Genomic DNA, 18,237 nt, shown 5'->3' with positions numbered 1-18,237 from the left:
CGATCCTCGATTATTTTATGAATTGAATAACACTTGTTGGATCAGACGATATCATCTCATTTGGAAAAATAATCGGTGTTTAATGATGATAGGATACGTCTTTTATAGCATTCAACCCAAACTCACTCATGTAAAGAGCAACATTGTGTGCTATATCAGCAGTCAACATAGTGTGAAGTGACGTTAATTTGGATCCCATTGTAGATGCTAAAATTCCAACTATGATGAGTGGTTAAACTGGAAGTGCATTTGTTTAATGTGAAAAAAAAAATAGTGACGCTAAATGTACATCACCAAAATTTATTGTGAGTCCATCTAAACTTATAACACCAAATGAGTTATGTGGATTGTTAGAAGGTTTGGTAGATTAGGGACACCAACTTTTATTTAATTTCATAAAGTGAATTGCTTTCAATAGTGGACGTTATCATCATAGACTTCCTTTCACCAAATTTCGTAATATTAGATCATGAGGGTTGGTGGGTTCATTAAAAAAAAAAAAGAAAAAAACTTTTTCACGAACATTATCATTTATAAAGAGAAAAATAAACAAGGTTTAGAAATTCTTTGGATTAAAAAATTGGCCAGAGCTTGAACTTACATATTTGGAATTGGGTTGGGCCCTTGTAACACTAGGCCCAAGCCTAGCAGCCAGAGTAGTAGGGTTGAAGCTGAAACTGAAAGCTACAAGCTTCTCATATGCTAATTCTTGGAACTTTATCCCCAACTAGACTATAGACACAATTAAGCTATTTTTTTTTTCTTTTTCGGTTGAGTCTCTTTACATGGGCATGTTTGGTGTAGTGGAATGAATTGGAATGGAATAAGAATGGAGATGCGAATAGAATTAAAAGATAATGGAATGGGAATGATGATTCTTATTATACCGTTTGGTTACAAACATGGAATATGTAAAAATAGAATGCTCATTCTCTTTCATGTGTTTGGTAAGAAAGTTAGAATGGAATGAATTTATATTATTTTTTTATATTACATTTTATTATTAGTCAAAAAAATTAACTAAAAAAATTAATTTGCAAAAATAAAAGGGAAAGAAATAATAGAGAGAGAAAATAGACGAGATAGAGAGAGAAAATAGACAAGAAAAAAGAAACAGAGGGCTCTCTGACGACGGCAAAAATAAAAGGAAAAGCAATAATAGAGAGAAAAAATAGACGAGATAGAGAGAAAATAGATGATAAAAAAGAAACAGAGGGCTCTCTGACGACTACAAAAATAGAAGGGAAAGAGATAATTTTCCGATCATCTTCTCCGGCGGCATTCTCCGACGACTTTTAGCAAACTGGTCCAGATCATTCATAGTTGCCGCTGTTTCAGTCCACTTCATCACTGGATCGAACCCTCTTCATGCGCGTCAGGACCGGCTTTGCTTCTTTCTTCCTTGTTCATCGCCAGTGTGTTTACAGAATTGATGTGGGTTTGTAATTTGTTGGGGACTCAGTTTTATTTTTTAATTTATTTTTAGTCCCCATTTTTTTAAAGTGGGAATGGAATGATGATTCATTTTGTTTGAAGATTGAATGATTTTGATGGAATAACCATTCTCCAAGAATAGTGAGGAATGGTAATTCCAACTTTAAAATTGCTCACCAAACACGAGAATGGAAAAAAAATCATTTCATTCTACTTTCTTTTATTCCATCCCACCACACCAAACTAGTCTAAAGGAATGAAAAATGATTTTTAGGCCAATTATTTAAAATGAATTACCTGACTTACAAATTTTTTATTAATTATATATAAAATAAAAGAGGTGATACCCTCCACCTTTTTTACATTAAGTGTGACATGTTTAGACAAGTGCATAAGAAACTAACCTCAATTTGCATATTTAGTTACTTTGCAATGCATAAGAGAATCAACAATTGCTTTCTATATCAAATAAAATATTAAATGTGCAAAGAACAGACTCATTCAATATGATTCATAAATGTTTTTAGTTTTTACTATATAGAGTTGGGCATGTCAAAGTCATTATTCAACAACTGTTGTTAAGCACACCAAATTACACAAATTTCAGTCTGTTCAGTTTTTCACATGGTTATAAAACTTATAATCACATACAATCATCCTTGTATGTATTTTGTGTTAAACTTATTTAAGTTAAAAAAATGTGTTTTAATTCATGGTGTAGATGGAACTCCATATATTTTTTGCCATTCAGATTATTTACCATTTTTTTTTTTTTTTTGGGAAAGTTATCAAGCTATTCACCTATCCTTGTAATGGCCAAATAAATGAATATTATGTTTGTAAAATTTGTCCTCATATGTGATTGACGTGTTATTTTGATACTATGTCTTTGATTTATGCTGTGTCCGTAGAAAGGAAGAAAGAGAAGTGGGGAATACCAAATTGTTTATTTGAAATACTAATAGCTTTATTCAACTATTGAATTTATGTACCAAGTAGAAAGTTATCAAGGATATTAAAAAATTTCCCTCAATTTAGATGTTGGAACTTGGAAATAAACGGAAAGCTAGGTGAGTTGATGAGACATGATGTTATATATATAACATCGGGAAAAGTGTTTTGAACATGATGTGACATTGAATATAGTGTTATATGGAGGCCACTTTGATACTCCGTATTTGACATAGACTAGTGGGTAAAGTCGTCATATTTGATATACTCCGTGTGTATGTCTCTAATTAATGTAGTGTAGGTGATTCTGGTGAAATTAATGTGTTGCCACGCCATAATCCAAGGACTCCTTCACCATTACGAATCAAAACCGCGTAAATACGACCAGTCTCCAGCGTCAATCAACTATGTGTTCAGAGTCAAATACGACCGTTACCTAACTACGTGTCCTTATCCATCTGTCACACTACTTCATATATATATATATATATATATATATATATAGATATATAACACATACATACATGTATTATCCATCTGTCACACCACTTCATATATATATATTTATATATATATAGGGTTAAATGCAAAAAACTCCTATGAACTACAGGGCTTTTACAACTAACCCTCTTGAACTCTAAGAAACCTTCCTAAACTATAAATTTGTTACAATTTGCCCTCTAAGGCCACTGGAAAATAAAAGGACAAAATTGCCCTTCCAATAGAACGACGCAGTTTGTCAAAATTAACCTTCATCCACTATCGATTGTCGACCATGATGGCGGCCAAGTAACCGTCTTAGAAGGTCTCGACGTCCTTGTCGGACTCGATGACGACTACACTCTCGCCCTTGGAGAGCTTGTTACCCTCTCACTTGACCCACGACACAATCTTGCCCTCGGTCATGGTGGAGCTCAGCGCCGGCATGAAAATCTCTCTGATCCGAATTGGTGATTGGGTGGTTAAATTGGTTAGGTTGAGTGTGGGGGTTGTGATTAGGTGATTGATTTTGGGTTTGTGGTCGCCGGCAGAGATGGATTTGTAACGGCAGTCGTGTCGAACCTCATCGGAGAAAGACGCCAACTGACCGTCGAGATAAATTGAACCACCAAACCTTCAAATCTGACCTTTCATCACCCATCTTCACGCCGCTTGGGTTTGAATCAACACTTGGTATGGGCGGTGCCAGAGATTGCATCATCACTACAACCATCAGTCTTGATTTGCAGGTGGCGGCCATGGGTTTACCAAATTGTCATGAATAAATAGATCTGCAACAGTGGCGGCGGCGACATAATTTCATGCCTTCAACACATGCTAGTAACTGCAAATACCCACGCCGCGGCAATCGTCTTCTTCCTCATATAGCCAATTTTTTCCTCCACGAAGGCCAAGGATGATTCTTGACTTCCATTCCCACCAAGATCAGAGTACGATCCCATCTTTTTCCATCAACGGTTGAGCTCACCGCCTCATTTCTTCCTCACTGCTGAGCCCATCTTCATCCTTACCGAGCCGAGCACAGCCTTACACCTTTGCGGGCTCGTATCGCCTTGCCCGCCGGTGTAGCGCCGCAAGCACACCGAGTCTCCCTCTTGCTTGCTGGCCGTCGTGCAATTTAGCCGAAGCTGTATGAGTTGGCGTGATAAGTGATTGCGGACCGGCGGTGACAAGGTTCAGATTAATGAAACTTCGGCGAACAAGGTAATGTAATAATCCGTCGAAAATTATAGATTTTTCCGGCGAGGATGAACTGCACAGCAGCGGAGATGGACCGTCGAGCTCGGCCGGTGGAGCTCTCGGCTGTGATGAAGAACTGTGGCAGCGATGAGCTCGGAGGATTGACGGCTGCTTTACTGATTTTTTTAAATTCTGTGGGGAAAAAAACCGAGTGTTATTCCATATTGTTTTGTTTATTGTCTCTGTTTAGCCATTTTGATTACAATTTGTTAGTTTTCTGTTCTTTTTTGAAATCAGAGGGTGAAACTATTGATTGAATTTTACCAAAATCCTAGTATGCGATGCAGGTGAAATCATTGATGAATAATCTGAAGAGGATTGGTCTGCAGGGAGAGGAGAGAGAATGTGTTGATGTGTGCGTTTGGATTGCTAGGGACCATGGATGAGGTGGTGATTGTGCTTGATGGTGGTGGCAGTGGATTGTTTCGGCGATGATGGTAATGGTCACAAGAAGGGTAATGGAGTCGTTTCATGCTTATGAAGGACAATATGGTCATAAAGTTAGATATTTTGTATCACGTGATGGCACATGATATTTTGCCGGTGAGATTCAACCGGAAAGTCGCCTGATGGAGTCATCTGTAACAAAAATGTATAGTTCAGGAGATTTGTTGCAATTTTTGTAGTTCAGAGGGTTTGTTGCTAATTAGTCAATAGTTCAGGGGGATTTTTTGCATTTAACCCATATATATATATATATATATATATATATATACAACACACATACATACATGTATTATTCTTCAACCATCATCACGTGAACACGTCAATGTATCCTATCGTCCGCTATCTTCGGCGATATATATATATATATATTTTGTTTGGATAAATGTTGGATGGAAACAGGTATTGGGTATACTGTATAATTTGGGTGGGATTACTAAAATAAAATTGAGGAACCCTATTAAAAGGCCATATGTGACAATTGTTATGAGTTTTTTTTAATTCAGTTATGAAAGAATCTTTTGAAATATGAAAAGTTAAATTAATTATTTAATATATTTTTTGTAATTCAATGATTAAATATGAAGAGTTTGGGGAATTTTTTTAATAGTGTACCTTACTTTAAAAATATTTTGAGGACACTATCTTTAAAAATAAAAAAAAATCGATTTGTTTGATAAAAATTCATCCTGAAATTTGTGAATTATTGTGTACAATTTTTAGAAACCATTTTTTTCCGTTAAATTTTTATATGAAATATAAACTTTTGAGAGCTGTTTGATAAATAAATAAATTGAAAATTACTTGCTGAAAATTTTGATAACTGAATTTTAAATGCTAAAGTTAACAAAGTCACTACAACTTTTTAAAATGATATGTAACTTTTTAAAATGATATTCAAATTGCGTTATTAAACATTAATAGGTACAAGTGATAAGTTAGGTTAAAAAATAATTTATTTTTATTTTAACAAAATGCATTATAAAAAATTTATTTTCTTTTCTTTCACTTTGCTTCATTTGACTTTTTTTATTGTAATATAATTATTTTTTCTAATCAAAGGGCTCTAGTTTAATGGCATAACCTCTTCATCTACAAAAAAAAAAAAAAAAAAAACGTGGTTCCAAATTAAAACTCTACAATTAAATAATAATTATTTGTAAATTAATCAATATTACCTCTCTTTCTTTTGTTTAGAAATTATTTCCTCTAGAATTCTATGAAGCAAAGGGTCATTAGCTCAACAACTAGGTCATCATGACAAATTGACAACGAAGGTTGTTTAGAAAAAGAACCGTAAAGACTAGGTATATTAGATTTCTTTAAGAAGAATTTATACTTAAGTTTTCATTTAACGCGTAATATACAGTTGGTGTGGTCCAGAAAGATAAATTGATTGAAAAACTTCTAATTTTTAATATTGAATTGAATTTAGGTCATAAATATATTTTTACTTTAACTAGAATAGTTATTTAGAAACTGAATTGAATAATTATGGAATTCAATTTATGTGAAAAAAGTTATGAATTCCATAATAAGATTTAATCAATATTATTTATATTAACATATTAAACATATAAAAGAAGAGACACCTTTAAAATTCTGGAGCCAACACTACACACAGTAGACACCACTACCACCACCCAAACACAAATTTTCAAACGGAAGCTTCAACCAAGAAATGTTGGCACCAGACAAGACCCTTGGAACCAACCTATATTCTTCTTTCATATGGAAAGTTCAAAAACGCCCTCCATCAGAACAGTCAATCTCAGAATTTTCTAGAATTTCAATAATGTCATTTTAATAACAAAGCCCTCCAATTTCTAACATTTTTTCTTTTTCTTTTCCCTATCTTTTCAATGTCTTGTTTTTTCAAAAATCAAACTTGCCATTGAGTCAAACAAAATTGAGGGTATTTTCCATCTCCCTCCTGTGTTATTTCGGTCTAACATAATAATTTTAAATTGTTAATGCAACAATTTTAAATTAGCAATACAACAATTATATAAATGTGTTAAATTTATTATCGACTTAATAGTATAACACAAATATATCACGTTGTATGATAGTATATAATTGTTCCTTATCGAATAGAAGTGCATCATATTTAATAGTAATATTTTTCCTCACTCTTTTATCTACCTCGGATTGTAGAAAACAAAAACTGAGAAAGGCAAGGAGAATCTACAAGTTTAATATATACATACAGAATATAATTATATATCAAAGTCAAGTGTAGTACGTGGCAGACTTGGATTATGATCTAGTAATTGGAATCACAAACAAAACCTGAGTTTATAGCCGCACTATTATTGATACATATTGCAATATGACTTAGTCAACTATCTTATATAACATATCATACAAAGGCCCATAGTATTTGTCTTATGGTCACTTTCCAGAGAGGCAAAAACAGCTGCATATGAGAGAGAGAGATTTTTGTTAAGGGGACACATGGAGGGGAGAGAGAGAGAGAGGGGGGGAGATATATGTATATATATATGTGTATATATATATGTATATATATATATATAATATGATGCATAATGCTGCCAAGATTAAGGGAAAAAGCTTCCATTCTACGTTTTTTTGAGAAAAAAATGTGAAGCGCGTGATAGCTTTTTGTAGGGTGCAAATAATGCATCACTTTACCAAAAACCAACAATAGTTGATAAACCGCAAAAGCAACCAAAAAAATCCATGACAACTGTATAATACTTAATGATCAGTTATCTATCGCCTCTAGATATTTAAAGAGTAATGCTAAATTTAATGTACTACACAAGTCACAAAATTTCTTACTATATTTGGATTATCTCATTATAATCACATATATTTTTATTTTATTTACAAATTTTCATCAATCATATCCAAATTTAGCATTTTCAATATTATCGTGGGCCTTATTATTTCCATCGAACCATGAAATGTTATTTAATTTACAAAGAAAAATGATATAGATCATGAAGTGTTTTTTATGATTTTATTAGTGTGAGAGATAAATCCTCACTCAAATTTCCTTTTGAGAGCAAATTTCTTTTTTCTTTGACCGTTCTTATATTTCTTTTTGGAAGTTGCCCTGGTAACAATTTTAGAATTTTGGTTAAACACAATGTGTGTGGTGTATATATATATATATATATATATAGGAGTTATGTATAATTAACCATGGAGAGGATCGAAAGAAATGTAAATAATTATTATGTATAGGTTTGAAATTGTAACTCCAAAATTTAAGATTATATGTGTACCTTCCCTGCATAGTTAGGACTTAGGAGCTAGGATTAGGATGATTACTCAAAAAAAAAAATTAAGGCACCTATAAACAAAATTAGTCATAGATAATTGTCTGATGCATATGTAGGGGAAAATTGTTTTGAAGGGCTTCAATGTTGACGTCTGTAATGACTATGGTGGAGAAAGGCTATGAATTTTTATAATTTTGGAAAGAGAATATTGAGAGAGAAAGTAACCTAATAAAGAGAAGATAGTGACCGGAGTGAAGAAATACAATATAGTTTTTACTAGTTGTGATACAATCTTGAATATTTTCTTAGTAAAATCTAGCACCGCTCATTTACAAATGTTGATCAACAAAATCCAATTTTAACATTTTCAATATTATTATGTACTTTGCTATTTTTATTGCCTTTGATTTTATAAAAATGGGACCCACCGCCATGTATGATGTGTATTATCTCCAGCAGTTTATTAAAATACACTTCACGTCACAAATATGTAAAATTGTTGTGTTTTTTACACAACCACATCATCATATTTCTTTGTCATCTATCTTTCTTATTCCATTAACCAATCAACCCTATATTAAATAGGTTTGTAAAAATTATGTGGGATTTAGACATAACACTGAGGAGATATATTTTTACACAAAAGGTATAAAATAACCTCTATAACTAAAAATAAATAATCTAAAATTTTTGTGTAAATCTATTATGACACATCAAATTTACACACAAATATATATATATATATATATATATATATATATATATATATATATATATATAGCTCTCATGAAATTGATTAATTTCAATTATCGTTATTTCAGTCAAACTAGCATTTTTCATTGGAGTATTATTGAAATTTAAATACATAAATCAAACAGTAAACTATTCTAAAATCATATTTCTTCCTTTAACCATAAATGTCTTAATTTAAAAGTTAATATACTATATTTTATAACATTATTGTACCTTATTATATTGAATTTATAAAAATAAAATATCATTATGTGAAACATAGATTTAGTAACAAAAATAGAAGTTAAATTCCAAGAAGAGAAACTTAAAATCGGATGGGAGAGTACTAAAATTGACAAAATTCTAATCAGATAAATTTACTTTTAATCTACATCACAAATGTGTATTCCTGATACCTTAGCTCTTGATTGTAATTCTTCTTTTATTCTATTAATAGTCTTCTCTAGTTGGTGTTTAAAAAAACAAAAAAAAAATGGTCAACTATCCATATATTCCAATAGAAAAAAAAAAAAATTGAAATAAGATTTGTAACTGTATTACTTTATATTAAATGCAGATATTAAATTATCTATTCCGCGTGAAATATTAAAACAAAATTCAAAGAGTTGAAGGAGAGTTCCTTGTCGGTTGGTAACTATATTGACGCAACAAACACGCTTATGCTACTAGGAGGAGGAGTATTAATTCTACAAATAAATAAAAATAAAGGTCTTTTAGGTGCCTTCTTGTTGGCTTCACCACTACAATGGATTCTCTGGATTGTGTGTGTCTCTTTCTCATATATATTGTTTCTCTCTCAAGTGGGTATTGAATGATTCAACCTTTGAACTCCTACAATTAGCTGACCAAGTTTCTGTCTATTTGTAAATCTATCACACCTTTTCTGAAGAAAAGAATCAGCTTTTATATCCAAAATCTGATCCCCTTTCTGTTCCCACTCCCTATTTGTGTCCTTGCGACACATCCACCATATATTTTCTCTGTATCTCAATCTGGGTTTCATCATTTATCTATTTCTGATTCATGTTTTGATCCAAAATCTTATGTTTTTTACAATTTTTTTCTGAATCTTTATCTGGGTTTTGGGTTTTTTTAATTTATTTCTTCTTCTTTTGATTGCTGAAGAGTCAACTGCCATATCATCTATATATTCTTGTTAGTGTATTCTCCTGATTGGGGTTTTCTCTCAAAAAGTTGTGGATTTGGCGACAAAGAAAGAAAAGAAGAAAAATGGGTACTTGTTGTAGCAAAGGCAAAACTGCAAGTAGATCAGTTGGTGGTGGTGGTGGTGGTGTTGGGATGCAATACCAAAAAACCCAAGAACCTGCAATTCATTATAGCAAATCTCCTGCTCCACAACCCCACCAATTACCAGAAAGGCGCGCAACTGGCGCGCAGCAGGCGGCCAAATTGCCGGTAAAACCGGTCCCGAGTCCCAAACCAGTTCACAGGCCAGATACAATATTGGGGAAAGCATATGAAGATGTTAAGTCACACTATACAATTGGAAAAGAATTGGGTAGAGGTCAATTTGGGGTCACATATCTTTGTACTGAGAGTAGAGGTCAATTTGGGGTCACATATCTTTGTACTGAGAATTCGACTGGTAAGCAATATGCTTGCAAGTCTATATCTAAGAGAAAACTTGTGAGCAAGAATGATAAGGAGGACATAAAGAGAGAGATTCAGATTATGCAGCATATGAGTGGGCAGGCCAATATTGTTGAATTTAAGGGTGCTTATGAGGATAGAGAATCGGTGAATGTAGTGATGGAGCTATGTGCCGGAGGAGAGCTCTTCGATCGGATTATTGCTAAGGGGCATTATAGTGAGAGGGCTGCAGCTTCAATATGCAGAGCAATTGTGAATGTCGTGCACATTTGCCATTTTATGGGTGTGATGCATAGGGACCTCAAGCCCGAGAACTTTTTGTTATCTGACAGAAGTGAGAATGCTCTTTTGAAGGCCGCGGATTTTGGGTTATCGGTGTTCATTGAAGAAGGTAAGGCTCTCATATTGTCATTTCTTTTGAATTTTTGGATGAAATTTTGAATTAAATCGCTTTATGTTTGTGTTTTTGCATTTATGGAATGTTGGAACAGAAAACATTGTCAAATCACTGAAACTCAAAATGTTTAGAAGATTGATTCATACGTTTTCTAACTTCAACATTTTGTTATTTGGATATTTGTTGCACATGATTGAAAATTGTTTATATTTAAATTTAATCTCTGGCTGATAATATATTCAAAATCATAATACACCAACATTTGATTGTAGCGGACTTAAACATCCAAGAACTAGGTTGTAGTTGGTATGCGGAACATGTTCAGATCTCACAAATTTCATCTTAATCCTAATTTGGAACTTAGTTCTTTAGATAGGTTATAACACAAACAACAAAAGTGGAGTTCTGGAACTTAGTTCTCCTCCACTTCTACGATATTGTTATCCTGCCTTTTGGTATGACTTTTGATATTTAAGTTGAATTTGAAGATACTTGTGATCTTAAAAAGTACTGATGCAAAGACCTTCAAACCTAGGGAATGAAGGAAGAGCCATGCCATTTAAAGAGATCCACTCCTAGTCTACTTGAGATAAACAAGTAGGAAAGATTAGTTTGTTATTAACAAGACCATGTCATCTCATAATATATCCTCTAGGAAAGGTTTGCTCAGGGTGAAATCCTTTAAATTGAAGGAAAGTAGCAACTCAACCATGATGTCACATAACCATTGTTCTAAAGCATAAAAGCTGTGATCAATGAAACTGCAAGACTGCATTGATCCTTCTCCAAGCACATTCCTTAATTATTTCTTGTAAACTTAACTTTGTTGAAAAGGAAAAAATATCACCTTTCCCCAAGATTCTTTATGCCAACCAAGCAATGCCCTTTAAAATAAGATGTGAAAAAAATCTAATGTTTGGGAGAGACCTTCAACACCTAGGTTGGTAAAAAATCCAACCTGTGGACTGTTGTTGCAAATGAAGAAATTCAAGCCATCGACCAAAATGATTGAGTAAAAGAAAGAAAGAAAGAACTCAAACACAAAGATGTTGGATTGTTGAAAGATGATGCTAACGATGTTTCCTTTTTACCATTTTGGATAATGCCTTGATGGGATGTTTCAGGTACTAAAAAAAAAAAAAATCCCTTTCCTTCAAGTAAAAACTTGAATGGAAAGAATTTGGAAGAATGCTATTGAAGAAGTTATGACAATTGGTAATGGCTTCTTCATCTTTAACTTGAAAATTAATTAAGAAGCTATGGAAGAACTCTTGATGTAGGCCCATACTCTGTGGGGCAATTTTTTTGTGATCAGCAATGGCTAGTGGGCATCCAACTATCCAAATGTGGGCTCTCTATTATGCCAATTTGGATAAACTTCTCATGTCCCACTAGAAATTCAGACTTAGGATGATTGGAGAGCTTGGTTGCAAGTGTAACTTGGTTGCGAGTCTATTTAACTAATCTAAGAGTTGCTTTAACTATGCATGAGTGTTCGTAGAAGTTCACTGCTGAAAAGGAAATTCCCAATAAGTACAAGATTTAAAATAGAATATGAAGAGCATGTTGACATTAAAGTTGAGATTCCTTGAAAGCCACAAATTTTTATCATTATAAAACCATTGGGAAAACTTTGTGAACTTGTACATTTTCTCCTTATGCCCAACTGAAGCAATCTTTGTTCCTGAAGAAATACTGTAGGTTTGTTATGACTTCTGAAACCTTTGCGTGCAAGCCTTCCTTAGATCTTACTTAAGATGACATCATGAAGTGCAGTTACAGTATGGTAGGGACAGTATATAGACAGATAATATCTTTGTTCTTGGTAGAAATGCATTACTTCTTAGCTACATTAAATGATTTCTTTATTTCGTATGCCATTAGTAGCCAAGGATGTCAAATCTGGAATTTTTCTAGTAGAAGTATGCATGGCATCTATCTGTCTTTAATAAATTATTGTTATATTCCATTAAACTGACCAATTGAACTCTCTCTCCAGGAAAGGTGTATCGTGATATAGTTGGGAGTGCTTATTATGTTGCTCCTGAAGTGTTGCGGCGTAGATATGGAAAGGAGATAGATATTTGGAGTGCTGGAGTTATATTGTATATCTTACTATGTGGTGTACCTCCTTTCTGGGCTGGTAAAGTCAGATTCTTTTATCATGTTGTATAACAAATGCTTTTACGTATAAAATTGCTTTTAGCTTGGAAATGTTGGAATCATATCTTTTAATAATGTGCATTGCAGAAACAGAGAAAGGAATATTTGATTCCATATTGAAGGGGGAAATTGACTTTGAAAGTCAACCTTGGCCATCTATATCAAGTAGTGCTAAAGACTTAGTTCAGAGGATGCTGACACAAGACCCCAAAAAACGAATTACTTCTGCTCAAGTTCTTGGTATTATTCGAAGAGCTAATTTATCATTGCTTATATTTCAATATATGCGAATAATTTTAGAACACATTTTCTTCGGTGATTCTGTCCTGATGCCATGCTTTAATTATCCTACTTTTTAAAGTTCTAACAGAGCCTTAGGTATATCTCTTTTTTACTTATGAGCAAATGCAATAGAATTAAATAATATAAAAATAAAATAAAAGAAGTAGAAGAAGAAGAAGAAGAAGAAGAAGAAGGCACAAACTGAATTAGTAAATCGTTGGTTAAGGTAGAATTTAGTCATCAGAATTAGAAAATATTTCTAAAGAATCAAGTTAAAAAAAAAAAGTATTAGATTGAAGAGACAGAGAGAGAGAGAGAACTTTTTTCAATATAATATATTTTAATGACCAGTATGTTATGTTTCAGAGCACCCATGGATTAGAGATGGAAAGGCATCAGACAAGCCAATAGACAGTGCAGTCCTCTCTAGGATGAAGCAATTCCGAGCGATGAACAAACTCAAGAAACTTGCTCTTAAGGTATATCTTCAAATCAACTTCTCTTGTATTTTAGCTCAGAACAATAATATGATGGTATCAATCGGATTCATCAACCGTCCATACTTAAGGGAAGGAAGTACTGTAATTGGCCAGCACCTCCAAGTTTTATGGTTACATGGTAGATGCAGCCAGTATACATTTTTACCTTTCATGAAACCGTGACAGAATGAATACACTGAAATCATACTTTTACTCCACAGTAAATTTAAAATTGTCTCAGCTTCCATTTCATCTGTATATCCTTATGAGGTTCTTTGAGTCTCTCTTTCTTCCCCTAGCTTTGGCTGCCGTCTCCCTCTCATTTGGACCCCACTCACATAGCGGATGGACTCATGTTGAGCATGATACTCTTGATGGGAGGGTTTACATTCATCTCAGTTGCCATTGATTTTCTTTTAAAAAAATGCACCCATGTTTTTTTACCATATTTAGCTAAATAATGGTCCAAATATTTTTCTTTTTTCCTAAAAATTGGTTGATTTGGAAACCCCTAGGTTATTGCGGAAAGTCTCTCTGATGAAGAAATTCAAGGACTAAAAGCAATGTTTACAAACATGGACACTGACAACAGTGGAACAATCACCTATGAGGAGCTTAAGACAGGATTGGCTCGACTTGGGTCGAAGCTCACAGAGGCTGAAGTAAAGCAACTCATGGAAGCAGTAAGATTCATTGAATTTTAAAATTGCAAAATCTCTGGAGATATATAATTTCTTTGTGTACTCTTGCTTCATATAACTTTAGAATAATTGACGTTACATTTCAGGCTGACGTGGATGGAAATGGAACAATTGACTACATTGAGTTCATCACTGCTACAATGCATAGACACAAACTAGAAAGAGATGAGGACCTTTACAAAGCCTTTCAGTATTTTGACAAGGATAACAGTGGGTGAGTATTCATTTAATTTTTTCTTTATCATCTATGAAAGGAATATCTAAAACTCCATGCTCTGCCTATTTACCAAATAAATCTATCATGACATGGAACTGTAAACTCGATTTCCCTTTTTGGGTAATTTAAATCTCACATGACATTTACACAATGCTAGTATAAAGATTATAATCTCTCTTAATTTTAAGAATAGAGAACTGAAATTCTCTCTTACTTTTAGGCATCCTCGTCATATAATGAATGACTTACCCTTCCATTACAATTTTATTTAATCTTCTATATTTTTTCCTACTTGTAAGAGTGAATTATTCATAGGTTGGTTATCGTGTCTTTTGTCACAAATTAGGCTTTTAGGATCTTCTTGTGTTTGTATAGATATTTGCCATATTGGCATTTGTATGCCAAGTTAGACAGATATAAACATGGTTGGGAACTATAAAGAGTCCATTGCTTCAGGTCTTAGATGAGCAGCTGACTGTCCTGAAATTTAGTTTTCTCAGACCAGGCTTTAGGTGATGGGATCAGTCGATTTGAATTTTGACGCATACGGAGGGAACTCTCCAAGGATTGATGGGTTAAACACTTCAGTATGTAGGACTGAATGATCCAAGTCATTGAAGCTTTAAATTTCGTTATCTCATTTCAGGTATATCACAATGGATGAGTTAGAAAATTCTATGAAAGACTATGGAATGGGTGATGAAGCTACCATCAAGGATATAATATCAGAAGTAGACACAGATAATGTGAGTTGTTTTCTTAATTTGGAAACTTAAAAGCTTAAAGCGATCTACGATGCTATGATGCACCTGTACTCATATCTATTGAACCTGCAGGATGGGAGAATCAACTATGAAGAGTTCTGTGCAATGATGAGAAGCGGAACCACACAGCCAGGCAAGCTTTTCTAGTACTACAGTTGACATTAGTGTTGTATTTGTGAAACTCCAGGAGATTTTTTTATGTTTCTCGAAGGAAGCCCAAAAGCTTGAGCCTGTCTCATGAAGCAATCTTTTTTTTCCAACAATTGTATAATCAACAACTCAGATCTGAGTGCTTGCCCTTGGAAGCTTTGAGGCTGTTAGTTTGGATTGTTAATAAGTAAGATTGCCAGACTTATGCAGAACTAATGAACTAATGCCATATTAATTTGTTGTCCTCTCTCTCTCTCTCTCATATTCTTGTTCATTTGCTCCCTCTATCTAAATTGAGGAGTCTGAATGTAGCTGTCTACACATGCTTCTACATTGTAGACTTGTAGTAGTATTCTGTTGCAACACCTTTACAGAGCTTGGGATGGTTTCACTGGTCGTAGCCAAGGTTGGAGTTTCACGGCTCTGACCCTATTTTCATTAATCCAGAGAGGTTGGAGGACACGGAAAAAGTAAGAAACAAGAAAAAAGATAGACGGATGGTTGCTTGTCATTTGTTCTTTTCCAGGATGAATCTTGGTGTAAAAAATTGTCTTGATCAAATTACAAGCGTGCGCAAAACAACCACCAGTACAAGTATGCATTACCTATCACCATAGATTACTGATCATATGATCAAATGGCAAGATTTTTGGTTTGAATACAAGGGATGTACCATGATGCTTTCCTGTTACTCGATGCAACAATGAGACTGCTGATAATTAATTCAGTGGCGGTGAAAATCTCTTATGCGATCCAGTCAATGCCGCTGAGGTTCACCAAGCTTGATTGCAACTATGGGTAGCAAATTACAACACGACTCGAGTTAAAAGGATTTGGGTTTGGCATAAACGGGTTTGGGTCATAAAAGGGTCAACATGATTAACCCGTTTACTTAACTGTGTCGGGTTAGGGTTGAGAAGTTCAACCCGTGTAACCTGTTTATGACTCATTTAACTCAACATATTATAATTGTGAATACAACCATAATGACCTATGTAATATGTTACCTGTTTAAACCCAATTACTATGGATAGTTAGGTCATTTCAACATAAATTTTATCTATGCCTTATGATTTTTCTTTTTATTTTTAATATTTGGGTTAATTAGGACAATTTTTTTTTTCTATTATTTAATATTTGATTAAATATTAAACGTCTCGATTTGATAAACAAGTCATTAAACGGGTTAACACGTTTACCTATTTAATAAACGAGTTAGGTTAGTGTTGAGGATCTTGACACGATTATTAAATGGGTTGGGTTTGGGTTTACCTATTTAGTATAATACTTTTATATTGACACGACACGAACACGACTAGCAAATAGGAATTGTCACCCCAAATTGCAACCTATAAAATGATACTGGACGTATATATAACTACAACAGAACTCTGAAAATGGTTCAACTGTTTAAGAGTTATAATCTCATGATTTTAACTATAAAATTTGTTCAGAGTGCATTTTCAGTTGCATTGAATTCGTATCTTAAAATTGAAATTGGAGAAAAATTAATATAAAATTTGAATTATATTTTGTCCAATTCAATTTGTAGACATCAATTTCGTGTAATTGAACATAACATGAATGTATTTTTGTGACCGAGAATAAATTTTGTTTATTATTATTTATTGAAAAGATCATGAGATTGAACTGGTCCACCAAGTATAAATGATCCAAGACAGTTTAACAATTTTTTTAAAGTATGTACATGGTGAAAGAGCATAGATTAATAGTCAATAGGTCAATTATTGATTTAAACAAAGAAGAGACGACTAGACTATTCTTGTCTATTGCATTTATTTTTATTATTATTATTTTTTACCCTGACAAGAAAATCGCTATACGACATCTACAAACAAGGACCAATCACCACATACATAACAAGAACCACAAAGAACAAAAGCTAGCAAGAACAAATCTAACACCCATGTTAAGATCACAGTCTCGACAATAACCAATAGTGTTAGTATTGATAGGACTACTAGCACCAACAAGCTATCTGAAAAACAAAGGACAGAAAGGATTTGGGACTTTCTAGAAGAATAAAAAATAAATTTTGGGGCCCACAACAAGCAAAATATATAAGTGAAAATAGCTTACCCAAACATCAGCCATACGTCACAATGTCGGCCTCCCAAAGAGCACATGCCGACCACCATAGCCGACCCATCCAGGAACCGCCGATCACGTTCTCTCGAACACCAATAACATCGAACGCTGGCGTAAAACGCAGAGGTGGTAGATCCACACTCCATATCCAAGTGCTCCCTACAAGGAGGTTCCCGAAAAGATCAGCCGGAGAGATCCACCGCCAGCCACCCGGATCAAAAGGAAATAGCGGCAGAAATCGGGTAGCGAGTCTGCCAAGGCACAAAATCCCTAAATGAACAAGCCGCCGCTCAAAGGCACCCCTCCAGCCAGACAATCGACAAGAGCGACGGACAAGAGAAGAGATGGAAGCCATCTCAGAAAAACCACACCTTCTTATATACAACCCCAACTCTGATGAACAGAGAACCTAACATAGCGAGGAACAAGTTGAAACTTGGTTCAACATCTCTCACGAAAACTCTCTCGCTCCCTAAAACCATGGAATCTCGAGATCGTTGAAGCGTGAGATGGATGAGTGAGATTCGCCGGCGAAACCACACTCTCTGATAAGAAAAGGGAAAGGCTTTGTTCAGAAACCCTAGCAGAAAGGGGAAGAGACGAGAGAGATTGGACAATTTATTAATCATTATGTGTCGGACTTCAATGAGCTAAAATGTGCATAATGGTTTCTCAGTACACATAACCATGATCCTCACAGATTCAAATCATGTTCCTGCATGGCCTCAAAATAAATAAATAGAAATTCCTTCTTCAAACGAAAGACCAATTGGGACTTGGTACCGAACGGC

General features: G+C 34.1%; 1 protein-coding gene across 1 annotated transcript; it reads left to right on the top strand.

Annotated features, from left to right (window-relative positions):
- Nucleotides 1-9,256: 9,256 nt before the first annotated feature.
- On the top strand, nucleotides 9,257-15,586 carry LOC132308423 (calcium-dependent protein kinase 19-like). Its single transcript, XM_059806500.1, has 8 exons — nucleotides 9,257-10,575; nucleotides 12,581-12,724; nucleotides 12,832-12,984; nucleotides 13,393-13,505; nucleotides 14,021-14,188; nucleotides 14,293-14,420; nucleotides 15,070-15,169; nucleotides 15,260-15,586. The coding sequence occupies exons 1-8, from the start codon at nucleotides 9,804-9,806 to the stop codon at nucleotides 15,332-15,334; spliced, it is 1,653 nt and encodes a 550-aa protein (XP_059662483.1). The 5' UTR covers nucleotides 9,257-9,803; the 3' UTR covers nucleotides 15,335-15,586.
- Nucleotides 15,587-18,237: the final 2,651 nt, after the last annotated feature.

The sequence above is a fragment of the Cornus florida genome, unplaced genomic scaffold (genome assembly GCF_030987335.1).
Source record: "Cornus florida cultivar Cherokee Brave unplaced genomic scaffold, ASM3098733v1 CherokeeBrave_3.0.0_Hap2_Chr05, whole genome shotgun sequence".
NCBI lineage: Eukaryota > Viridiplantae > Streptophyta > Magnoliopsida > Cornales > Cornaceae > Cornus > Cornus florida.
Note: the sequence above shows the minus strand (reverse complement) of the source record. Positions and strands in the feature narration are given on the sequence as shown.